Source organism: Python bivittatus, unplaced genomic scaffold (genome assembly GCF_059951505.1).
Source record: "Python bivittatus isolate LINGU-HERP-01145 unplaced genomic scaffold, Pbiv_v1 ctg000080_np1212, whole genome shotgun sequence".
Lineage (NCBI taxonomy): Eukaryota > Metazoa > Chordata > Lepidosauria > Squamata > Pythonidae > Python > Python bivittatus.
Window position 1 is genome coordinate 59,467,091 of NW_028277035.1, and position 27,482 is coordinate 59,494,572.

At 36.7% G+C, this 27,482-nt stretch overlaps 1 protein-coding gene across 4 annotated transcripts in view; it reads right to left on the minus strand.

The window, feature by feature from the left end:
- The window catches only part of ERC2 (ELKS/RAB6-interacting/CAST family member 2), a 443,048-nt gene that overhangs the window by 79,683 nt on the left and 335,883 nt on the right, over positions 1-27,482 (minus strand). For all 4 annotated transcript variants that reach the window (XM_088134787.1, XM_088134788.1, XM_088134786.1 and 1 more), the window contains one exon: positions 15,257-15,417. In XM_088134787.1, coding sequence (XP_087990913.1) covers positions 15,257-15,417 — 161 coding nt within the window. The remainder of the gene's footprint in view (positions 1-15,256; positions 15,418-27,482) is intronic.

Below are 27,482 nucleotides of genomic sequence, written 5' to 3' on the forward strand. Positions count from 1 at the left end.
TTTCATCAAAATGGAATAACTTAGAAAGGAAGACAATAAATCCTTTTAAAATATCAACTGAAGTGATGTTTAAACTAATTGAACTAATAGATCCCACCCCAAAGTTTTTTTAATGAATGAGTCTCGTTTTAAGATCATAATATATTTAATATTCCTAGCTGCAATACTCATGATTATATAAATGATTATATAAATGAAAAAAAATGAAGGTAGTGAATTTAGGTGGTTGCCTTGCAAGACATTACTGGAACTTATTTGTGTACTTTGAATCTGCTTTGATTAATATAATAATGCTTGGCAGAGAGACTTGTGAAACCCCACAGTTCAGCTACCATGAGCATGGATTTTAACACTAAAATATTCAAATGGATACTTCACTCAAACATTTGCCAATACAGAACCAGAAGAAAATAAGTCTCTATGCAGATTTTTATATGCATATAATTAAGATCATCGTTGAGATGTTTTGGGTTGAAACTGTGTTAAATAGAATTACTTATTCTCAACCTAAGAAACTAAATTTGCAATAATAGATATGCCTTAAAGTTAAGTCCACACAGGAAGGAGAGGAAGGCATTTAAATTCTTCGTTCAATAAGTTGTGTTTTGTTTTGTTGGCATGTTTTTTAAAAAAATATTCTGAATGTAACATTGATCTTCTATGATAGGTTTGTTCTTAACTTGGTTTCAAAACTATTTTGTTTATATTTAGTTTTTTTCCCCTAAAGGCAGCATATACGTATAAGCTTCTTCCCAATGTATTCCTATATTAACTCTGTTCAATAGGCAAGGCTGAAATATAGTAACTCACCTCAAATTGTCTGGTGAATTTTACAGCTTGGTTTGAGTCTCTCTGCTCTTACCATTACAACATTGCCATATGTAATGATATATGAAATCATGAATATGGTTTTGAATATGCACTGAAAAGAATGACAGCCTATAATATTTTGAAGTCTGAGACAGAAAATCTGAAGATTACTCACTTTTGGTTAAAAATATAATGACATGCATTGGAGTCCCTGTAAGCAAAAGCAGGGGCTGTTCTACTGACTGGAAGCTGGGTATCATTTCACTTCAAGTTGTTGCTTTGATATACTTGTCTCCCCTTGAAGTTCTGCACAGTTCTTCGAAGATCTAATAGTCTTAATGATCATCACTGCAGATGGTAATTTATGATGATGAAATGATTCATTATTTACACAATGCAATATCAAGGGCTCGACTATCCACTAGATACACATATGAATGTACTGCCAAACACTACAAAATCTGAACACCAATCAGTAAGAAGGTTACACCCATATATGCTTAGGAAATCTGATCATGCAGTTAAAATCTAGCTACAGATTTGTAAATTCAGCACCTGAATATATTATAGAGCCATTGAACATTCTTTTTATTAGGCAGTTTTAATCAATAAGCTAATGGGATTGTTAAGACAAGCTGTCTCTGCCACCAGCTCATCTGATGGGAGAGTACATATTTTGCATAAAATAGCCCTTGGTACATATATCTGGGGTAGAGTAGGACACTGAAAGAACCTTGTGTGGAATATTAGAAAACTGCTACCAATCAGGGCACATAATCCTGAACCAGACTGGCAAACGCTGGTTTTGTCTTCTGACAGTGTCCTGTGTTCCTCTGTGCTTATAATGGACTCATCTTTTTTTCCTTGCTTCTCAGTAGCAAAAAAAATAATAATTATTATTATTTTTTAAAGATAATTTATCCTTCTCATTTGCCAACAACTAACCACAACTAAGATTAAAACTAGAATTTATTCACTTAAAACATCAATCTAGAACAATAGATTCCATCCTATAACCAGGCCTGAATCCTGATTAAAAGGGATCCAATTAATCCACTTCCAATGTCCTCTGAAGCTGTTGCACAACCACCTTCTCAATCACCTTCCCCAAAAAAGGAAGGTTAGATACTGGATGAAAATTGTCCAGTATGGTGGGGTCTAGCAATGGCTTCTTGAGGAGGGGGTGAACCAGAGCCTCTTCAAGAGATAAAGGAATAACCCCCTCATTCAAATAAGAATTAACCACCGCTAGAATCCACTGTCATGACACCCTCTGGTCTGCTTTAACAAGCCAGGTGAGGCATGGATCTAAAGAACAGGTGGCTGATCTCACAGTCCATTTCCTCAGGTCCAACAAGTTCAAGCTATTCCCAGATAACTGGGCAAGGCTCCTCCCCTGGCATCTCCTCTGGATCTATACCAAGGCTGGCGTCCAATTGTGAGCTAATCTGAGTGACTTTATCCAACAGATGCTGCAAATTATCCAAATTCCTCTGCACACCCCTGTAAGAGGTTCTCCATGCCTTCCTTACCCAAGAGGGCTTGTGTCACCTGAAACAGGGCCATGGGGCAGCTATTTGCTGATGCAATAAGGGCAGAGTAATATTGGCACCTCGCCGCCCTTACCACCACGAGGTAGGCCTTAATAGCAGCTCTAACCCATGTTTGGTTCAGTTCGTCTTTTGTTGAGCACCAGCAATGCTCCAGGCATCTCTTCTCTTCTCTCATTTCATTTCATGATTCATTTACAAAAGCAATTTAAACAAGTAAAAGTCATTGGAAAGTCTTTGTTTTATGCCTGAAAACCAAGGGTTGGATCTAACTAAGCCTCAGTTGAGAAAGGCTTTGACAAAACAGAAATGGTCACTGAAAACACTTACTATTTTTATGGCTCCTATCCTGGCTTGTTGGGATAGAATGAATTTGGATTATTTACAATTTGCTGTTCCTATCATTCCTCTCATTTTTAGTGATGATACAGGCTGAAATGAGATATTGTCTTTCAGAGAGCCATAATATCATGAATACAGATGTATTGCACACAAATATGTAAAATCTCTTCTGGTAAATTCAGTATATGGTCTACCATTAGTCTACATCAGGCCTGCACAACATCTGGCCCATCAAGCAGCATTGTGTGGCCCACCAGCATTTTTTAAGAACTCAATAAATTTACTACTGCTGCCACCAGGAAGGATCTGCTGCTGCCACCCCGAAAGACACACTGCCGAGCACCTCCAATGCTTCCCCAACACCTCCAGCTCCAGCTGATCAGCACGCCAGGAATCTTCATGCCTGCAATTATTTTTATTTTATCAATGTGCCGCTCCCCCTCTACAAGTTGTACAGACATGGTCTATGTTGCTAAATGCAGCATTATTCTGTAATTTAAAATAAACATGAAAAATATTTGCTTTACATAAACTATGTTCTATAGCATTTACATTTTATATATAACTTTTGCCAAATATGTGTTTTTGCATTTTCCCAAATGTAGTCCTATTGATATAACCTTTCTAAATGCATCTATTTTGGGTACAATTTAAAAAGCTTTCTGTGGTGGCCTTCTCTGACAACCCATGTCAGAAAACATTTATTTCAAAGCTGGCTGATATTTCCCACTTTAGTTACACGTAGAGAACATCTCTAAGTGAAGGAAAAGAAAAAGCACATTTCCCAAAGCAGAATCGGCATAGTGTGAAGACACTGCTAACACCTGTATGTAGTATTAGTAATTAGTATTTAGTATTTTGCACTACTAAAAGAGTTTGTAGGCTTTCCCAGGAAAAATAGTGATGTTGACATGGTATATGCATGACATCTGCTTCTGCCCACTGCTTCATACCTGCAGATGCCATTAAGTAACAAGAATATTCCTTTGAAGGCTACACCAAATCTAAACAATAGTACAAAAACCAAATCAGCACAACCGTTTGCTGATCGTTTCATTATATTTTCTGGAAAAACAGCCTTGGTGTTTTTCATTTACAATAATTCTCATGGATGCATTGCTGATTCAGACATTCACCTCTGCCCATCACTTTACCGCAGTTTAGGTCTATTATCTATTTGAAATCGCCTCTTTCTGATACATCAGGAAAAGGCATCAGTAAAACCAGAAACTAAAAATACCCCCCACCATTTAAAAATGCAGTGCAATACAATTAAGCAAGGAAAAGATACACTTCATGCAGAGCACCTGCTTGTGTTCAAATAGTTCACATTCATCATCCAGAATTAGAGCATTACAGTCTTCAGGGTCAATGCCTCTCTCCGGTACCTCTCTCCAGTATGACAAGGAACAACGGATGAGCACACTTTGGGCATGATTCTCAAACCAACTATATACCTACTTAATCGTCATGCCATCCAGCCCATATTGGTTTGCTGATCAGTTGTTACGGGGTACTTTGTTAATGTCACCGAAGTTAAGATATAGTATGTGGCAGCATTCCAGTAATCTAGTAAGGAAATAGCCTGATCAAAAAAATAATACCTTAAAAAATAAAATAATACCTTAGCCTTGCCAGGCTAATCTGGCAAGACTTGTTTTTCACAAATCCAGGCTGATTTCTGGTCATAGTCACATATTTTCAAGGTGCAAATCAATCTATGATCAGCTCTAGAATCTTTCCAGGTGTCAGACCAGTTTGTAGGTTCCTGGATCTTCCACTTTCCACTCTTTGAAAATAGGAACAACATTTGCTCTATTCCAGCCATCTGGCACTTCACTATTTCCCCAGGACTCTTCCAAGTTAATAAAGATGCATTTGCCCAAACCAGGACTGTCATATTTGAGCTGCATACCTTCAGACAAGCATTAAATGGCAGCATATAAAGAAATACTGAACATTCTAGCACTTTGCTCATGGTTAATCTACCCCTCCCATCAGGTCTGGCAGGAGGGGACTGTTTTGGGTGCCACCTGCCAAGAAGCTTCATTTGGCGGGATCCAGAAAGAAAGCCTTTTCTGCCGTGGCACCCAGCATTTGGAACATCATTCCCACCCACCCCCAGGGTAAGTGTCATGTCCACAAAGTCCAAACCTCAATTTAGAAGAATTCTCATGAAACCAGGCCTGGTTCAGATAAATGCTCCTTTATTGGTTGGTACATGCAGCTTGAAGCAAAGCATTGCTAAAACTAAAGCCTGTGTAAATTTCCCTCTACTCATCCCCTCCTCCCCTTGCTACATTGGCGCCCAACTCCTTTCTCACAGAATGGTGGCCTTGTGCATTCCTCCCTTTGATAACACAGTTCTTCCCAGCCTTCAGACTACCACTGGTTTTGTCTGCATTCAGGTCTTTCTGTAAATTCCCATATCAGTGTGAGCGCCTCTCCATCTCATAGCAATAACCCAAGGACAACTAGAAACTACCATCCCTCCCTAGGTACAAATGGCAGAATCAAATCAAGCAAACACCCATTGACTGCTATAGCTTTTTTAAATTGACATTTGATTGATGCAGGTTCTGACAGTAAGACTGGGCCTGACCCTGCTGGCCTTCCGGAAGGCCCTTAAAACCTGGTTTTGTCATCGGGGCTGAGAATCCCACGAAAGTACAGAGCTTGAAAGTGGTTGTACGGTTTATATGTTTTGGAATGTACTCTCCCATGTTTTTTTCCTTTCATTTATAGTTTTAAACTGTTTTAATCGTATCTTAACAGTTTTGCTTTTCAATTGTTTTGATTGTTTTTTGTTATTTTAATTGTGTGCACTGCCCAGAGTCACATATGTGAGATGGATGGCTATCTAAATGTAATAAATAGATAAGTGAATAAAAATAAACAGTCATTTGGATTTTTGCAGTCCAGATAGTATATCCCCAGGCCATATTTGGTTAGTCTCTTCAATGCCCTAGAATCCAATTCATCTGGTCCTGAAGCTATAAATTCATCCACAGGTACAAGGTGTTCCTGACCACTAATTCTACCAATTTCAGTCCTACCTCTTTATAGTCCTCTTCACAATGTCCTGGTGGAAAACCTGTTTTGAAAATTACTAAATCAAAATAGAGGTTGAGTAGCTCTGATTTTTCTTTATTAGCATTTTGCCATCTTCACTGAGCAGCTGGCATATCGATTCTTTTATTTTATTTTCCTGGGATTTTTTCAGTATTTCCCCAATGAATAAATGATTTCGTTTAGTTATTGAAACCTACTGCATATTCTGCAATAACAAAAAATCTGCACTTTTGCTTCCGTCTATTCACGACTGAAGTACCACATGCAGTTCAACTTTGCTTTCCCCTCTCCAACCTTCAGCTATGTCAGTTTCAGCTGGTTACAACTGAAATTATGTTTCCACATCACTTCAAAACTGTGTTATTTTTCAGGAGAAGTAAATTTTAAATTCTTGACTCATACCTAAATGCTTGAAGACAACTGATCCTCTGTATGCTAAAATTCATAAATATTAATAACATTTACTTATTTATTTCTTTTTCAAAACTGCATGGTACTTCAATCTAAAAAAAAATCTAAGCAATGTACATGAACAACATTAATTAACTATACCAGCACAGTGTAAACAACAATAAAATAATTTTAAATATTAGCATATCTCAAAAACAACTATCTAAAATTCAGCACCAATTACATTTTCAGTCTCCAAAGGCCTTCCGAAATAGTCAGATCTCTACAAATCTTCAGGAAGCCCACCTTGCTTTAGGGGGTAAACTTTGCAAAGGAGGGGAGAAACACAGAGAGTACCTTCTTCTGTGGCCCCTCCCATCACACTTTGCATTAGGTGGGACCTTAATCAGGCATTCTCTGTTTGCTCAGACTGGGCAAGCAGAATCTATGGGTGAAAAGCAATCTCACAGATGCTGATGTTCTGACCCATTTATGGCTTTATATCTATCAACCAGCAGCTTGAATTGCACTTGGAAGCCAACTGGCAGTTCTCATAACAAAGATTGCACATGGCATAAGCACTTTAGCCACTACATTTTGCACCAGTTGATATTTCCAGGTAGCCTTCAAGGGAAGCCCCAGGTAAAACAAATTACAGTAGTCCAGTTCCAAGATGACAAGGGCTTGAGTGACCTTCATCAGTGCCTCCCATTCTAGGTAAGGTTGCAATAGGTGCACCAGATAAGAAAGCCTTGCTAGTATCTTTAATGTCTGGTTAAGGTATTCAAATAATTACCTTAAAACAAACTCAGTCTCAGTCTCATACTGCCTAAAAATAATAAGGAATGTTCTTGCAGCTGTTAGGAGAAGTGACATGCTAGAAAGGGAAAGGAACCCCATTGTGCTCTACCCCATTGATTGGTTCATATAAACCCTTGACCTAATGTTTTCCCATACATGTGATGTCATGAGATTTTTATCCCCATACAATAAGTGGACAGGATTAAGTGGAAGAAGCCTGTTCTCCTTAATGTTTCTATCCTCCTAAAATGTAAATTCCTTTTAAAAGACCAGATGCTGCACACACACACATACTTTTTAAAAATTTATTTACCCATTTACCCATCTCAATGTTTGGGCAGGATCCAGAATGCCATTATCAAAACTGTCCCCACACTCTCCCCTTTTCTAGGGAAAAACAGTTGTTATTGTATGGATACATGTGTGTGTGTGTGTTTAATATATGCCTATACAAATAGACAACTACCATTTACTAATCTGAGTGCTGGATTGCCATGTTTTAAAAACTCTCCTAAACAAATGCTAAAGTTTTTAGAATTGTTCTGAATTGAAATGATACCTATAGTACTACTGAAACCTGTAGAAATGCCGAAGCTGTTAAAAAGAATTAACGGTTGCTCATGCTACTAAAATATTAAGAGTAGAGTGACCTTAAGTTTCAAAGCCCACTATGAGACCAGCTCCGTAACCTCACTCTGGCTCTCCTAATGAATAACAAATGGGCTTTCACAATTTATTTAGTTCAGTACAAGCTGCCATTACAACTCATTCTAGTGTGTGTTTTTTAACTTGTGGTAATGCATCATCTTGCCTGACTGTATGTCATCTTCTAGAAGGTCAACAAAGGTATGTAACCGCTCCCCCCATGTTTAAATTATGAAAAAAAAATGATGAAGTATGGAACAGCCAGATTTCTTTTATTCTTGCCTCCATCTTAGACTTATATCCCTCAAATGTAAAATATCTAACGTCTTCATAAATTGGGGTTTTACGTGAAAAATAAAAAATATATAAAATACTGAACGCTAAAACAAATACAAACTTAGGGAGGTTTTTTTCTTAAAAAAAAAACTTTCTGTGCCCCGAAGGATAGTCACTTCAATCTATTTAAATGCCTGAATGAACATTATAAAGGCCATGACTATTTATCTTCTTTTCACAGGTATTTAGAAATATGTATTATGTTGCTGTGGACAATTAGTCTTTTATCCAATTTTACTTGATAGTTTAAACTCTCCCACCCTAAGGTTTTAATTATCCCTCTTAGCCAGCATTCTTAGGCCTCAATTCATGCGGCTGGAAATCTGCCTCCGTGATGTTATAACCTTGTTAACGTAACAAAAGAGGAGTTTACTTAAAACTGTACTGACTATGGACTTAAGCCAAATTTACTTGAAAGAGGAAAGAGACTGTCAAAAATCCTACAGTAAACATAGAAAAGCAGTTCTTTCATAACCTTCACCTTAATTCATAGAGACAAGTAATTTACATGTAAGTGGATTCAGATGGCCTGCAAGGGGGCCTCCCTCTAGAATCGGACTGGTTTTTGTTCCCTTTCCCTACGCGCTCACTCTCTCTTCTTCGTTTTTTCTCTTCTTAAAGCATGGCTATGTTTGCCAGACGACAAAGCATCTACAAGGTTTGAATAATAATAAATTATAAGGTAAACATTTACAAGAGTCGTCAGCATCAATATGAACCAAACAAATTTCACGGAGCCATTTTCAGATCTAGGCAGTCCTGTCAAAATCTTTGTTTACATGCAATAAATACTTTTATGTTGGAAGTGTAAAGTTGTACCTCTAATGAAGTAATGGTTATATTATCCTTAAGTGCCAGTGGCTTGTCAAATACAGATATTCCCCATTCCTTAATCATCATATTGCCATTGGAGTTTCCTAAATTTATCTGTTGATTAAAATCACTTTTATATTACATACCACTACTTTACATTAGTTAGACTAAATAAAACCTTTCTGTATGTATGAATATGAAACTGGGATTGCAATCCTACTTACTGACCTTTAATTTCCTTTTTTGTTGTTGTTTTTGTTTACAATCATAATGTAAAAGGAGCACAGATGCATTTTTGGATCATAACAATCAGGGCAGGTTTTATAACTGCCTTCAGTGTGAAAACCCGATAAATGAAAATCTGGGCTGACAGTTCACATAATAGGGATGAATGCCAAGTAAGTGAGTTCAGAGTTTGAATCTGTCAGACCAATTCTAAATGTTAATACCACCATATTTCCCTGGTCTCTTATGCCTGTGGTATAGTCGGTTTAGGATACAAGCTAGCTGGAACTCCAGAATAAATCACAACAATTATTTGAAGGCTGTATATATTTGATATTGATGATATGGGTTTACCGAAGTCCTTGTAAGTTCAGTCCTTAATAGGTGATCAGCCAGTTTCTTTACAATACAAATCAATGCAAATTTTATTCTAGTGTACAATACACGCAAATAGGGCATTATTTCACTCTGATCAACGTTTGTACATGTTTCTTTAAACTGAAAGGAAAACAGGTAAAAATTATATTGTACCCAACGCATCTCACAGGGTTGCTGTGGAAAAAATGGAGGAGGAATGTTGAATATGCTGCCTTGAGCTCCTGGAGGAAAGGCAGGATATAAATCTAACCAATAAGTAATTCCAAATTTAGCAATAAATCTGCCTTGACTAATCAAAGAAGAAAGGTCTGTGTAAAAGTCAATATATCTGACAGCAAGTAGGATATGACTACATCCATGCCTTGAAATCTTTCAGAGTTTTTCACAAAGCAAGCAGCTATATGCTTTAGGACTGAGGGTGTGAGTCTGTATATTAGCTGGTTCAAATTTTGATTGAATTGCTGACTTCACGTTTTGTCATCACTACTAACTTTAGCTGGATTGGGGCCCCTATTTACGATCCAATGCTCTGTTAATGCTGCTTCTCAAGTGAGAAAGTACGTAAGCGAGAAGATGATAGACTCCTGCTGATGAGAATAGAAGGATAATTTCCTTCTATTTAGACACATCTAGATTATTCTGAATTTGTATTTGGCAAACAATATCACAAAAAGAAAAAAAAAACATCCAAAGAAAGCATTCCAAAATTTGCACCATTTCTGCATACTCTATCTAAATACGCATACACAAAATCAAGTCCCAAGACGATAATTTAGTTTTTGTTAAAACAAATGGAGCCTCTTTAGCCTTTTTTGACTACTCTGACTTATAAATATGGACTAGATCTCACTGGAGAGATCTTCATTCTTATGGTAAAATTGTATTGTTTTAATCCTCAGACCCGCCGCATTTGCTATTTAAATAAGGGGAAAACAGACCCGTTCTATTCTGGAACATCTGCTAAATTCATAATCAGTTTGTCAGCTGAGGTTAGCAGTGTAGAAGCGTGCAGTTGATCAGGGCTGCCCTAGGTGTCACTGGGGCCTGTGGGAATTAAACTAAGAGAGTTTCAGTAGACAAGGGGGTAATTCAGTCAGCCTCCAAAAAAAGTAAAAAATAAAAAAAATGGGGGGGAGAGAGATCCCTGAAAACAGAAGCTTTGCCTCCCCCCCCCCTCCCCCAGCGGTCTACTCCCTCACTGTCCCTGCTGTCTTTGAAACATTTATACTTCTGACTATCAAATCAGAGATGGAGGCCCGCGCATTCCCTTGCTGGCTTTAGTTCAATATAAATATGATCCTATTTCATCATCTTGATCATTATTATTTTCTCAGTTAATAAAACTTCGAGAAAGCATTTTCCAATGATGTTAAGATTAAAAAAAAAAAAGGTTTGGCTGAGATCAGTCTTGGCAAGATGTACAATATCTTAGCGCTCTCTGTGCATGTGTATGAGAGAGAGAGAGAGAAAGAGAGAGAGAGAGAGAGAGAGAGATGAGTCAAGTCTATGGAAATAAAATTGATTCTACACCCAGTGCTTACCTTTTTACTTGCAGATACTCCCAAAGATAAATACACAGAAAGAGAGAAACAGAATAAAGATATAAATTTACATCATTATTTTCTCTTTCTCTCTGTTTTTGTGTCCGTGTGTGTGTGTGTGCGTGCGTGTATGTGTGTTTATGCGTATAGACATACAGTATATGAATGAATGATTTATACTGTGCCTTTACTTGAGGAGCTAAGGTGGCACACATAACACCCCCTTCTCCAATTTTGCCTCACAACAACAGCCCTGTGAGGTAGGTTGGGCTGAGAGTGACTGGGCCAAAATCCCCCCCCCCCGAACTTCCATGGTTGAGGATGGACTAGAACCTGGGTCTCCCCACTCCTAGTTTAATGTCTTAATCACTAACCTATGCAAAATCTCTTTCTCTCCTTCCCTCCCTCATCTCCTTCTCTCTGGAGTCATAACCCTCACCTTGTACTTGAAGCCAACATTTGGATTTGCCTATATATTTAGTGTGTGTGTTGAACTGTGTAGAAATAGATGTCAGTGACATCTCCAGTGGCCACAAGGAGAAGTTGAGAAAAAAGTCTCAGTCCCTGCCAAAGCCATAATATGCAAAAGTAGCCACACCATATCTATGTTGCAAAATGCTAGGTCAGTGTTTCTCAACCTCAGGAACTTTTAAGATGTGTGGACTTCGGCTCCCAGAATTCCCCAGCCAGCATGCTGGGGATACAGCATACTGGCTGGGGAATTCTGGGAGTTGAAGTCCACACATCTTAAAATTCCTGAGGTTGAGAAACACTGCTCTAGGTGTTGGTACAGCACCTACGAGATAGAGAACACTTTAACCCTTTGCTGCCATCCAGTGGTTTCCAGATGCATGCAGTCCAGGTACGATATTCCTATTCAAAACTGCCAGTGGCTTCCTGGATACTCCCATCATGCTCTACTCAGCAATGCTGCATTAGGGAGAGAGGGAGTCACACTTTCTTAGAGAAAATAACCCTAAGGGGTGGATGAAACAGTCTCTTTCCAAACTGTGCCAACTTCGTGCTTGCAGTGCTTATTCATAAGTGTGCTGTCATGCCCTCAGCTATTTTTTAAAAACCCCACAAAATAATACTTAATGCATTTTCTCATGAAGTGTAACATTCTTAACTCTTTTTGGTCAAAGTCTGAATTTACAAGCATAGATTATGCTAAAATATGTATTTATTTTGAGCCAATAGCTGCAGCAAAACATTTAGAGAAATGCAAAACTGAAATAGATTGGGACTTGGGAAGTTTTGCACCAGAATGGTATCTACATCAGACAAGCAATACGAGAAAGGGGGCGTGGTTGCCTTGATTTGCCAAATGTGAACCTTACAGAGCTGGGCTGGCCTCCTACCTTGTCTTTTACAGTTACTCCTCCAGTTAAGCTCTAAATTGAAAACATGACACAAAGCATATGCCTGCATATTAGTTCACCTGCTGTACTCTCTAGCTTTATTCCTGTGATAATTTAAACAAAGTTCCATACAGTAAATTGAAGTTATTAAGAGTAGATTGAACTATTTCAGTTTGATAAGTGGACACTAAAGTACTAGCAAAATGTTGGTTGGCATTAGTCATACTGTATATATTTAGGCCAAGGACAACATTGCTCTAAATTAAATAGTTCAAACTACTCACAGAGAGGTTTATTACCCTTTGTCTCTTTTCTTCGTCTCTTTCCTTTCTTTCTTTAAAAAAAAACCTCTTCATTTTAGTGAAGAACAAAGCCTTTGATTCTTCTAATCTTTATGGTGCTAGCAACCTGGTGTCAAAAAAGCTAGTCAAGATGTGTTGTCTTTCAGATCTATGGGGCAGAAATAGGAGTCACCAGAGAATTTCCACCCAAGTTCCAAGAAGGCCACATTAACGTCCTAACTACTTCCCATGGAAATCACAGTTGTATCAACATCCTGCTGTTTTGTTTGCATTTAATTTGGGATATAACTCGCTATGCTCTCAGCATGGATCCCACAGTTAAATGAAAGCACACCACAGGTTGTAAAAAATCGACCAAGTGTTCCACTTTTCAAAGTTAGGTTTTGTGGAGAACATAAATAACACTGCCTATTTACTAAAGATTATATAACATACATAAAAGTATATCAATAAGGGGAAGAAAAACCATTTTTGGAGTACTGGTGTTGAATTAGTTTATAAAACTTGGATATAAATAGTTTTAGCCAGTAATTTATTATTCACACACACACAAATATGGGGTATGTGTGTACACCTATTTTATTTATTTATTTATTTAAAATTGGTATGCCGCCCATCTCCCCCCAACGGGTGACTCTTCACACTCTTATCCCATATGCATACACTCACACACACCTATATTCAAACATTCCACTTGACAGAAATTAAGATAACCTCTTACATATGGACATCAGCAGGTGGTAACACTTGGCCCATCTTGTCTGGGCTCAGAAGTAAGCAAGGTCAGGGCAGGTAATTATTTGGATGGGAGACCTCAAGGGAATACCAGGACTGTAGATTAGATTGGGAAGTCAAAAAAATTCCAAAAGGTGGAAGTGGAAAATCATTTCCATATTGCTACCAAAAAAAAAAAAAGCTACACAGACATGTCCATGAAATCACCAGGAGCTTGAAGGAGATGATACCTTTACTTTTATCTTATACATGTCCCTCTCAGTGTTATGCCACTCTGGTCAAAGTTTCCATTTTGTATGGAAAAGCAAGCTAACAAGAGTTAACAAATTATGATATGGTGCATTTGCTAATCCATGGAAAAGAGAGTGTACTAGGGCTCTATACAGTGACCTGGAAACTCTGTGAGATGCTTTTAAATTGCCTTTGATTCTTAACTCAACCAGGGCAACACTATATTACAGTCCTCCCCAATCTGATCCTCTCCAGCCTTCCAGAATTCTAATATTCCATGTCCATAATTCCCAAACCCTGGGAGTTATTTTTGGAGGGGGGGAGGGGAGGTTCTCAAGAACAAGTCTAGTGACAGTCTGGAAAGCTCATAGCTCCTATTCTAAATACAATATTATAAACCTAAGTAATACAGGATCTGATCATCATTGCCCTATCATGCTGATATGACAGTTTTTTCTTAGGAACATGATCTTCCTCCAAACATAAGTTTGTGGCTGCAAGTACAAAAAAGAAAAAAAAAACTTCCTTGATAAATCCCATATATTTTAGAATTTAGTCTTCATGGCGCAGTAGGCTACTTTGGGTATTGATATATAGTACAATCTAATAATACAGTCACATAAAAAGAAATGTAACAGCTACTCGAATGTACTGAATTCTTTCAAGCACAAAGTATTTCTGAAGGAAAAAGAAAATATTATCCCAATACATAAAATATTATGTATGTAATGGCAGAATGTATGTTTTCAGAGTACAGAGGACATCAAAGCTATCATACTCACTGGGTTGAAATAGTATTGTCTGAGAGTTGCCTCTCTCTTGAGCCTACTATCAAGAATTTGCCATCATTAACCCAAGAAGTAACCAAGCCTTCTTCACTGAGCAAAGAGAAATTTCAACAACAGGATGATTACTTAAATAGGGTTGATGTGCCATCCCTAGATTTTGTTTGGATGAATAAATGAAAAATCTCAAGGTTTCTGTAGCTTGCAACTATGTTTATCATTATTATTAAAGCTAATAATAATGTATCTTCTTCACGGGACCATTTATTTCCCACTAAGTGGGAACAAGTTGATGGCAGCAGGGAAGCAAGCTCATTTATGTGTTGGATTAAGTAAAACAGAAGATCACTAATGTAGTCTATGTGTCAGTGGGTGAATGCTTGTGTGGATGGGTAGGTGGATGGATGTTCAAAAGAAAAAAACTTTATTAGAATTATAAATAGTGATTTGTCTATCCTTTGTCATTTCAGATAGCTTGCTACAGGTAAATAAAGTTGCATCATGGCATAGAATTTTACGTATGGAACAATGTGTCCCAATGAATTCATGGCTTTGTTTAATTAATATATTTACCACCTTAGTGCTGAAATAAATCTCTTTCAACATATATGTAATTATTTATTATCGTTAATTTATTGTACCCTGCTGCGCTCAAAGGACCTCTTGGTGGCTTTACTTCAAGTCTGCTTCTACATGAATATTAATCTGATCTTCAAGAAGTGTTTCCTGCTATTTCCATCTGCAAATAACAAAACACTCTGGTCTAACTACTGTAGCTCAATATTATTACTTACTGTCATTCAGCTTAATTCAATAATTTGATTTTCACTTCCTTAAACAATTTTGAGGATAAATATTCTGCCTGTGAAATAAAGAGCTGAAAATGTTGCAAACGAAAATGAAAAACCTATTAAAATCAAAAGGCATAAATGCACTTACTTCATTTCCAGGATCTCTTCTAACTGTTTTCTCCGTTCTAGTCTTAAATTGGCCAGGTGTGCTTCTTTCTCACCCAGAGACTGCTGTGTTGAGGCAAGGCGAGCTTTAGTGGCATCCAGTTCTTGCCTGGTCTTATCCAGTGCATTTCGTAGTTCTTCTAACTAAAAAGCATAGATAAATTCAGGTAGTCACAATTTGCAAATGAGTAGGAAATTATAATGTTTAATCCCCACATTCATTAAATGTCTATTCTCTTCAAGAGAACATAATGAGGTAATACTGAATTTTGTGGGTTTTATATTATGTTTTTAATTGCATTACTCCTGTTAAAGTAGACCTATATTCCATCTGATTAAATAAAGAAGAATAAGAGTATTTATTACAGATCTATGGCCAATGATGATGGTTCATGTGCCCATTTTTTAGAGAAGGGTAAACCTATCAGTTTCATTTCATTTCATATGCATTCAATCATTTATATATATAATGACTGAATGCATTACAAGGAAAACAATGATATTGGCACTACTGGATCAAAGGCCCACATTGACTGAGAGTGGATATGGCAGAGATGGAGGGGGACTTATTCAGAACCCTATGTTTGCTCACTTCTGTAACACTGTAATGTTACATAGGCTAGCATTACTTAATTACCCAACCTTCAGGATGAAATCTCAGCTTAATATTGTCAACATTCTCACAAAATGGTTAACTGAATTAACACATTTTCTAGGTTCTCACAATATCCTAAATCATAAACTAACCAAAATGCATTGGGCTCACACAGCATGCTAAACCGCAGAAACACTAACTGTAATAGGAAATATCAGCAAGAATTCTGCTTCATAACCAAGGTTAATACTAATTGGAGTCCCCATGTTGTAAATATGCAGTTAAGCTTGTTGTGTAAATGCAATGAAAGGGTAATGTAAATATCTCATAGAAAAGAAGTATTTTTTTTCCTTTCTACTTTCATCTTTTTCCTGAAGTATACCCTTCCCCTGGCAATCCCACAGGCCCCCCACCTGTTTAGCCTTCCAGAAGGCCATAAAGAGCTGGCTCTTTCCCCAGGTGCTGAGATGGGAGCCTGTGGGATGGTGTGTTGAGGGCATCCCAGGAGGATGGCTGTGGCACCAGGTTTTTTGCCTTTGTTTTTGTTTTATTTTTACTTTTTTGTGGTTTTATTGCAGTTGTGAGCTTCCCAGATTTATGCTCTAAGACAAGTGGCCAAATCTTTTAAATAAATAAAATAAAGTATGCTTCTTTGCACTGTGGAGCTGACTAAGGGGACAATTCCTGCAGCCCCTCACAGCTTGAACCAGTAAATTCTCTGCATTATCAGAAAAGGTGCTATAGGTCTTCCAGCATTACTTAATTACCCAACCTTCAGGATGAAATCTCAGCTTAATATTGTCAACATTCTCACAAAATGGTTAACTGAATTAACACATTTTCTAGGTTCTCACAATATCCTAAATCATAAACTAACCAAAATGCATTGGGCTCACACAGCATGCTAAACCGCAGAAACACTAACTGTAATAGTCCACTGAGCTGGTGGTCAAAGCACTAGCCAGTGGGCATAACCTAGAAGAAAGAAGGTAAAATCACAGGCCATGCAGAATGATGGACTTTCTATAGAGTCTATAGACAAGATATCTAAGGCAGCAGTAATTAAGAGATTCTCTGGGGCTGGTGAATCTAAACAGCATGTCTGGTTGGCTTTGGATAATCAAGCTTAGAGAATGTATCTTTTAAGCTCAACTGCATTTTGCTTCTTTAGATTTAAGGACAATGACTGACCGGCAAAAGAACATGGATATGTTCACCTGGGTACATATCCAGCAGGGATGATCTATATTATTTTAAAAGCAAAGAGAATTGATCATTATACTTTTCTTTCAGAATTATGTCATTTTCAGCCTTCAAGACAATTTTCTTATTTTTACAGGACAGTTTACTTCAAAGACAATTCCTCTTGATGGAAAACAATTAGGTTTGTGATCCCCCCTCCCCCCCCGGTTGCTTTAGATAAACTGTGCAAGTGCAGCAAAGTAACTCTTTAGGTGGTGCTAAAGTATGGTGCTGTCAGAGTGGCCTTTCTGGTTAGTGTCAATAGCACTATGTATAAAAGGTGACCAAAGTGTGTACAAATGTTAATCTTTGGAGAAGGCATGCCTAGAATCATACACACATCTACTATTTCATCCACCAAGTTGACTGCAGGGAGAAAGGGCAAAGTACACTTTTTTTTTTTAACAAAATACAATACCTAGCACAAGGGAATTCCTCTGAGATCTGTTGAAATCATGATGCTCATCCAAAACATTTTTGTGAAGCATCCAAAAGACCAAAATGGTGGCTACAAAGCTTATTGGGAAAAAAAAGAAATGAACAGTGTTCTCCTTACAAACAGACCCTGTATGAAGCTAGATTCAGTATTTGTGAACTTAATATAAAATACGGTAAAGTAAAATGAGATGTCATGACTGACCTACTTTCAAATGAAACATGGATTTATAGCAACAATAAAATGCAACCTAAGTTAGAAATGTTATTTATAACATTACATGAATCTTCTATGTGGTATTAAGCATTTTTCCCTATTTAGTCTTACAGCACTGTTGGAATAAAGTTGTCCAATTTATTTCTGTGTAATAGCTCTACCAAAAACTGAAGTAATTCCATGAACTGCAAGTCCATGGGAATCATACACAGTTGTACCAATCCTTTAGACAAATACTTCCATTTATTTGTATACCAAAAATATAACAAATAAAGTAGCACATTGCTTCACTTATTCCATGGAAAAACTATGGAAATTGTACTGAATTATCTTAAGTTGCATTTTGCTGAACTCATCTTCAGTGAAATACCAGAATCTACAAAACAGCACAGGAGTTTTCTACTACTGAGTATTAGTCTGAGGTATCCATATCCTGCTGCGTATTCTCAACATCTGATACCAAAAATATTAAAGCAAATTCCATCCATGTGCTGATTCTGTTTTCTTTCCAAGCAGGGCTGGACAAACATCCAGCTGTTCACTTTGAAAACCATTACTACTGAATGCAACTGTGCATCTCAGGTGTTACTGATGCTTTTAAGGATTTTTTTTCTTCAAAGATTTGATTCTAGGGGTTGAAGAACACAGTGGGTGGCCTCATTGCTCATCACCTACCCACAACTGGGAAAAAATCTTTTTTGTATGAGAGATGAGAGAAGATAACTAGGCCTCTCACAGACTGAAAATTTTTGCCAAGTGTCCTTTTTCAGCTGGACATGATAGCCTTATTGATAGCTAGGTCAGATAAGATGTTTAGAAGGTTATTTACACCAGAAGAAAGTCTTCCAAATCTTTTCCTATTAAAAAGCATCTTCTGCTTTAACTCCCTGACTGCACTAAGGCTTTCCTTTAGCCCTTAGAAGGAGGAGGAATAGCAGGCAGCAGGGGGCAAAGAAAACTATGGGCAGAATAAACTGTCTTCAGAGAGAGGTGCTTGAGTTAACTTGATTCTTCTTGATGAAACTGGGTGAGGAGTACTCAAATATTCAAGCACCCCTGCTTTTAATTTCTCACCCATCTGTACATGCAGACCACTGAAAAACTTCAAAATGGTGCTTGATTTGTAATGCCTCCAAGCATTCTGAGAGGTAGGCAAATTAGTGTTCTAAACCAAGTAACCTGAAACTTCAGTACCATCTCTACTCAGACTGCCTGAGTAGAATCAGAGACTTTTAGATAGCAGAGGGAGTCTAAATGTGAATTGTAAAAGCCCAACCCCCACCACAAATTTGAAGGATTTCAACTTTTGACAAAAAATTAATTACCTTTTCCTTGTGTTAACTGAGGTGTTAACAGCCTACTGTACGAAAGACACACCTGCAGCCTTTAGAAACTCCATGGAGAAGATAATTATAACCATTGCTAAATCAGAGCTTTGAAATGCAGAGCCCCCCAGGGCAGAAAGAAGAATGCAAACTTCCTCTCCATAGCTGGGAGGTCTCCCTTTTATTTCAGGAGGGGGTTTTGAAACTTGCCTGAAAGTTGTGGGTCCTGGATTCTCTTTAAAAATGTATTTTCTGGGCAGATGGGCATACTTACAGGCCAAGCAACGGGCTGCAGAGTCCCACCATTTTTATTTTCTAAGCATGTTTATGAGGCCTAAAGGCATCCTTGAAAACATTATTTTAGAAATAAAAAATAATTATTGTTATTGCAGCTTGCCACTTTCTTTTTAATATTTTACACTAAAATAAGCTTTTAAAATGTCAGATGGAGTCTGGCAGATTCTAAAGGAGGGTCTGTGTAAATTTGGTGCTTATAGCCACCATGCTGGTGGTTTTCAGATTTAAATCTTTGTGAAGCAAAAATTTGTTGACCATGTCTAAAGGGCAAGCTATCTGTAATCTATCTTTAACTGAAGAGGTATAGAAGAAGATAATATCTAACTTTTCTACATTTGCCTGAGTTTTCTAAATCTAGTCAAGAAAATTAAGCTGTTATTGGTGCACATTGGTTTATCCAGACAAGAGTAATACAAGAGGTTTATGCTATGAACTTGCCCTGTAACTGCTGCACAACAGGCACTGTATTAATTTAATTTACTTTGAAACCTTTCACTATAGATAAAAATAGGTAAACTCTGCTTTGACTCAAGTTCAACTCCTAGTGACTTCCTGGACTTATATAGTTTTCTTGAAAACAACCCAGAAATGATTTGGTATCTTCTTCAGGGATGTGTTTCATATTCTTAGTGAAACATACAACCTGGTAATTTTCTGGTAGTCTCTCATTCAAAACTCACCAGATCTGACCCTGCTTAGCATTTTTTGAAATCAGTCAAGTTTACTACAGACCGTAAGGAGTTATATTATCAACTAAGAGTGGCAAGTTGGAAAGGAAATTTGTTCTTATTGAAACTTTTGGGCACCCCATTGATAATCAGTGCTAATCAATCTCTGCCTGCCCATAAAATAAGGCTGTCATTTTTGCCATACGCTACTTAATGTCCTTGGATGCCAGTTTCTGACTGTAGTTATTGTATTTTGCCATAATAAACTACTGTGAACTGCCAGAACTGGTGTAAGTAAAATTGTAAAGTAGAATTATATTTCCTTGGTAGTTTGTCCTCCAGATTCTTAGAAGAGAATGTGGCAAAAGTTTCATCACTGAACAATGATGATATTGCCATAATTCAGCATTAAAGCATATTATGGGATTTGCATTTGGAAAAGGATGCCAGTGATACTCAGATACGTTATCTGAAACACTTACATGGACTTCATTGAAAGCAGGATTTATGGCAGTATCAATAACTATTTTCATTCATACACACACACACACACACACACACACACACTATAATGGACAGATTTTAAATACAATCCCAGGGAATAAGGCTAATCTAAATATTATATAGTTGTACCGAAAATAAAATTTATTTCACAGACAGCTCATACCCTGCTGATGGCAGAAGCAAGATTGGAATGCATAGATAATTAAGACCAATCAGTGTTTCTTAATAATGCCTCTTAGATCCATCCAAGACATTCCAGTCTGAATCAGTTTATTTATTAAAGGATTTAGCACTTTCGATGCCATATTGCTTGGAAGCCCACCAATTTCCAGTCCCAAATATCCAGTTTCTCCAATTTCTAGTTACATGAATAAGACCCTTCAGGATCACATCTGGCCAGTAAGATCAGGCACTAAAATACTTTCTCTTTCATTGCCATAATTTCCATTGGAAACACTTTGAAAATAAAATAAATATTGGACGATCTTCAATAATATGTAAAGTATTGTTCCTTTAGCTGTGAAAGGCAGGAAACATCAGAAGCATTTGTGGCTGGATATTTTTACACTTGACTGGACTATGATCAATTAGATCACAACTCTTTTAAGTTCCTGAAGAAATTTTCAAGTCAAAATGAACAGCCAGAGACATGATACCCATTTTTCTTCCAATATGAGCTAAGAGTCATACGCTGATTTTTTTAAATTTGGCTCTTTTCAGTATACACTAACTTTTGATAGATGATTGTGAATTGCTTCAAGTATAATTTGTCTAGTAACTGTACACCTTCCTTACTAATTCATGATTATTATACCAAAGGTTACATTAAATATGAAAGTCAGAGCCAACCAAGATATGATGAGAAATGCATGATTACAATCTGATCTTTCTGAACTTTAAAAAATACAGTGTGGGGAAAGTTCTGATCATGATCATATTGCAAGTGGAGAACAAATAATAATTTCAAAGTATGTTTTTCATCAGGAATGTGGTACAGTACACAATGAAAACTTCAGTTTTCTTCTTCTCAACACACTATAATCACTATCTAGCTCTATCTGTATGCTGAAACTCTTATTTAAAACAAAAACAGGTTGCAGTCATGTATTTGTCGTCAGGTCTAGTTTGGCCTTTTGACTAGAACATACCCTACAACATTCAGCATACTATTTTTTTTTAGATTTTTTTTTTATCCCGCTGTTCTTATTTTTTATAAATAATTCAAGGCGCTGAACATACCTAATATTCCCTCCTCCTCCTATTTTCTCTACAACAACAACTCTGTGAGGTGATTTGGGCTCAGAGAGAGTCCCCCAGCCGGCTTTCATGCTCAAGGCGGGACTAGAACTCACCATCTCCTGCTTTCTCTCCTGGTGCCTTTACCACTAGACCAAACTGCAATACATGCCAGAGGCTTGACACTAGATAGAAGTCGTCAGAGCACACCAAAGAGTACCTTTGCAAGGGCAAGGTTCTGACCATTGGGTTTAAGAATATTCCTCCATGCTTTGATACTCCCTCTTGGGCTACTCATTTCCTTACATCACTCTCAAGGTTTTTCAACTGTTTTTAATGTCCTTCTCACATAATACTGTTTTAATCCTGCACAGTGTCTGCAAAATAACGTGCAGAGGTGGAAGTTCTATTTTTATTGGTTGCAAAATAAAATTTCAGCATGTTCCTGGAATCACCAAGTATATAAACCTCCCCATTTGGCTCTGCTGGGTATCCCATTCCACTAACAGATGAATCAACAAAATGTCTGTTAGAGGTAATGATCGAAAAAATTATGGGAGCAGTTTTCAAATAGGATTTTAAGATCTCTGATATTTCTTGGAAATTTCTCAAGGAGTTGTCTATCCAAGGAGTGAACAGAAAAGAGACAAACTTTCCTGAAAGAAGTTAATGAAGAAGGTCATTATCCTTTATTTATTTGATTTATATGGCCATCCATCTCACAACAGTGACTCTGGGTGGTGTACAAAGGTTAAAACCCAACAATTAAAAACCGTAACCAACAATTAAAATCAGCTAATGACACCTTCCAATCATAAAAAAACACATTCTTCCACAGCAAAGAGCAACTGCATGGCTGGGTTGCATGTACAAGGTCAATTCACAGGGGGAAATGAACTGTAAGTCTGTCTGGTGGCTTACATTAATTGAGTTTATCCCCTCCAATATGCTGCTGAATCTTCTGTAGCTCACTGCAATTTCATGGCAAATGCTTGAGGATTTGGGAAGTCAAGGTGGGAAGAGTTCTTTATACTTGGAAAACCAGTACCTTATTGCTATGGTTTCATAATATTGTTACACTGCAGATAGTAGGGTCTTTAAAACTTCCCATGGGATTGTATCTGAGAATGGTAAGGCAGTAAACGTCATTTGCATGTATGGACTACCAATATGTTCTTAGAATGAAAAACAGAAACATTTGTTTAGCATTTAGCATTTGTTTAGCAATTTGGATCAAATAGCAGTGCTTAGTTACAAGTAAAAAAAAAAAAACAGCTCCTTTCAAGAACCTCACTTTGTGATCTGAAGGCTATTCTCTCTCAACCTTGCTAGGTGGGGGACTCTCTGAAGTTACTTCATGCTGAATAAAATTATATTTTATATCCTGCCAAGGAAATGTTCCACTCTATTCTTTGGTCTGAAAATGATTCTCAGCTATAGAAACTCACTGCATACAGACAAATAAAGTCCTGCAGAAGGTGTTAGTAACTATGTTTTAGAGACGCTACAAGCATTTGATCTTCGTGAATTCTAATCTGAACTGACCTGATCTGTGTCTCGTGGACTAATGTGCAGATTAAGCTTAATCACTTTGTAAGTGTTCCAATGGAAACACTAAAATTTACTTCAACAAGGGAAGATGGAAATATGAAAATAAAAACTATGTATGATCAGATTATTATTATTTACTGAGAAAGAAAGGGCAGTAGGAGACCAGGTGCACAAAGCAATTTTAAAAATAAAAGGAAAAAGGGACAGTGGCATGGTGACTTCCCTTTCCTCCAGTAAGTGTGATAGTGATTCGACTTCACATATATGTATGTATGTATGTATGTATGTATGTATGTATACACGCACACACATACATATTCATCATGCAATTCATTTAGGGGATAAGCAACATTATGGAAACTGCAGAAAAGAAAAGCGGTAAGAAAAAAAAATTAAGAGCAAGATATAAAAGAAAAGAGAAAAAATCTAATTAAATCTGTTTACACCAACTTCCTCATATTTTTCTATTTTTTTGCAAATAGTCCTTGTTTCCAAAGCTTCCCATATATAAATTCATACATTGTCTTTTGTTCTTTAAGCTTATCTCTCTTATCTTTAAAATTCTGTTTCTGGGGATTTCATCAACTCCATATAACCATTACTTTCTTGATCTTCTGCTTCTTCTTGACTGACTGACTTTTCCTTCATATATTTATTTTCCGATTCAATCCTCATCCTCATTCTCTTTATGACCAAACCCTCTCAACTTTCTTTTCATACTATTCATTCATTATTGTATTCAATCCACAGCCATTCAGCATCCATCTATTCTTGTTCCCTTCTTCTTTTTTTAATCATGCACAATTCTTAAGTAGTTTATTCCCACTGCAATCAACTTACTTTTATGTTTCTCCTGACATACCCAAATTTTACTTCCATATAACACGGTAAGTAGAGGGATGTGTTCGGGGAACTTTCACAAACTTTCACAAGTTCACAAACTTTCATTCCTTGCAACAGAGTATATATTCTACCTTTATACCAGTATTTGCACATTTTAAAATATCTCTCCATTTTCCCAGCGTTGGTAAACCAAGACAGATACATTCATTTAATTGCTCTATTTTTTTTTTTTTTTTGCCATTTATATACCATTTACAGTATTTGTTTCAATTCCACTCTTTGGTGTATTATTATCAGCCCCATACAAATCTCTAAAATATTCCTTCTAGGATGCCTTCATTTCAATTTCATCCCAAATAATTTCCTCACTTTAATTATAATTCCATTTACTCTGCTCATGATTCCTTTTTAAACCTTTTGATTGGCTCCAAAATGCTTATTATTTCCACAAAATCTTTATTTTCTCTGCCTCTTTTTTGTCTCTTTGAATACACCTATATTTGCACCTATATTTTTTTCTTGATACACATTATACAATATATTTCATTCTCATTTTTTTGCATCAATGATTTATCTTATATACTGTACACATTTTCTCCTCTGCAGACTCTTTCACCTCATAAGTCTTCCAAGAGTCCTTTTTTATACTTCACTCCACACACTTCTGTGGCACTTTGCAACGTCACTTTTCACGTCATTCCAACATTATCTTTTCTATGGATTCCTACTTTCATGTACACCCACGACAATCTAGATATCAGTTCATATTTTCTATCATACATGTTAGCTCTTTTGTTCATAATTAAACCTACATCTTCACTTCCATACATGTATTCATCAACTCCACTCAACAAGACCAGAAGATCCTCATTCACGTCTATTATATCCTTGTTTTTCTCTTAGTTTCACAAATGTACAACATATTTATTTTTCATCCACTTCATTTGTTAATTCTAGTGAATTTACCACTTATTTCCATTTATATTCCAAGTCTCAGTCTTCCATATATTATAGTCATCATCAGATGGGCCCATAGCTATAGACCTCTGCCACTCAATATGGCTTTGATTAATCAAGTCTTTTTAAAATAGGAAAGAAAGAATAAACAAATATATAAAACATTCCCTGCTTACTATGAGAACAGCACTGGTCAATTTTGGCCTCTTTGGGCCAAAAGGTTTTCCACAGATGCTACCAAAGCCCAATTTCAGCCCAAGCTATTCCATTCAAGTACGTTCCTGAATATCTAGACCAATTTGCAAACCAATATACTATTGCTCATATCTCATCAATTCAGAAGCTAATAAACTGTACTGACTCACTCAGAATATTTTATCCTACATTCTCCTTTTTAAAAAAGGCCATATGTGTCTTCCCAAGCAGTATGAGAACTCTCCTAATGCTCCTTCTTAGAAAATAATTATCCTAACCCCTGAACATTCTGAGAAACTTTTTGATGATAAGAATAGTTTGATTATTTGATCATCAAGCAAAAGTTGGCCACATCTTTGGATACTTCTGCATTCCCTGCAGTGAATAGTGAATTTGAGCGCATGGCCTAAAAATCCTGATTTGACTTTATAGAAGTATGAGTTAATCAATAATGGCACTAAATCACATTTATAGTGTTTATAGAAGCAGAATGATACTGATCTTTAACTTTATTCTTTTATACGTACAATATCTGATGGATAATTCAGCATAATCTTCTGCCTCAGTCTAGCAATCTATTTTTCCTGACTGGAATTTGTTTATTGAGTTTGGATCCAGATTTCTCATTAGCACAATTGAAGAAAACAGATGTCTTCCCTCCTTCCCTTCCCCCACTTCTACTTCCCCTTGTGGCATCCCTGTACCCTATGAAAAACCTATTGAGAGAGCAGGAAAAACATCTGCCACCACGGCAGGGCTGAAGAGGAGTAGTTTCTCTCCCCTTTCTGTCTTCATTGGGTACCTCTATTGAACCAGTCCTTAAGTCCTTGTATCAACTACAAATGGCAAGCACCATTTTAAAGAAGGTATTTACTCTTAACAGGAATACTTCTTCCAAGATGTGACTAAGTACACATATACATTGAAAACAAAAGGTATGTAGTTTTTGCTAAAAATTCTTTTAACTTGTATTCAAATACGATTGATTATCCTACCAAATAAATTCCATGGGCCTTTACTTTCTAAACATTTTGTTTTTCCTTTACAGGGGCAATTTCTCACAAAAAGCACTATCTATCCTTGGCAGAAAAGACAATTAAGCTGAAGGCTCATCTTCCTCCCTGGATCACACATCAATAGATTTTGAAGAAACCCAATGTACTGGACTGACATCAAGAGCTTCTTCTTACCTGAGATGGGAAAGAGAGGAAGTAACATTAATTGGATCATATCTGATGTTTAGTTCTGAAGCCAATATATGTAACTATACTTTATGCAATTTTAAAAAATGAGGAAGTTCTTCTGTAAAAATGCAGACAAAAATGTATATTGGGGAGAGCACATCACAATGGCTGTCCTGATCAAAATCACCAAAAAAAAAAAAAAAGATATATTATGGAATGTAGCTTGCAAAGCTATACATTAAGAGAAATGTGCATAAAAATGCATACAGATTCTTGTGCAAACTTAAGGCTGGAAAAACACCCTGAGCAAAACCAAAATTGACAGATTTGTCCATCCTTAATTCCCACACAGTCTAATCATATACCCAGTGAAATAGGATAAGATACAAAAAGAAATATTTCTAACTAAAAAAAGAAAATGGGAAGAAAGCCAGTTTTATAGTTCATACTAATCTTCTCCAGACATTGCCAGTGGGGGACTTTATAGGATAATGACATCCTGAGAATCTTATGACAAGCATGTCCAGCAATGTAGAACTTTTTTTTCAGAACACAGAAAATACTGCTAACTTTATTACCAGTGACAATTTGAAATATGTTTCAAGGAATATTTGTTAAATGGAAAATAATCCTGTATCAAATATGTTGAATTATTGATATCATTTTGAATATATAGCACATAATATTTAGAAAACAAGGCAATTCAATCTCTACAACATGATTAAAATAAGCCAAAGTGAGGCTAATGTGATTTACTTCCAAGAGAACTGTAGCCTGAGGGATGATGGCAAATGATTGAAAAGATGTGCCATAATTTATACCTTGTTGAAACAGAAGCAATGTTACTATATTATGCTAATTACTGGGTCTTGAGTAATCTCAGCAAAGACAGTAATGGTGAAATCATGACCTTGGGAAATATTTAATCTCAGACTCAATTCCTCTTTAGAAGAATGGATA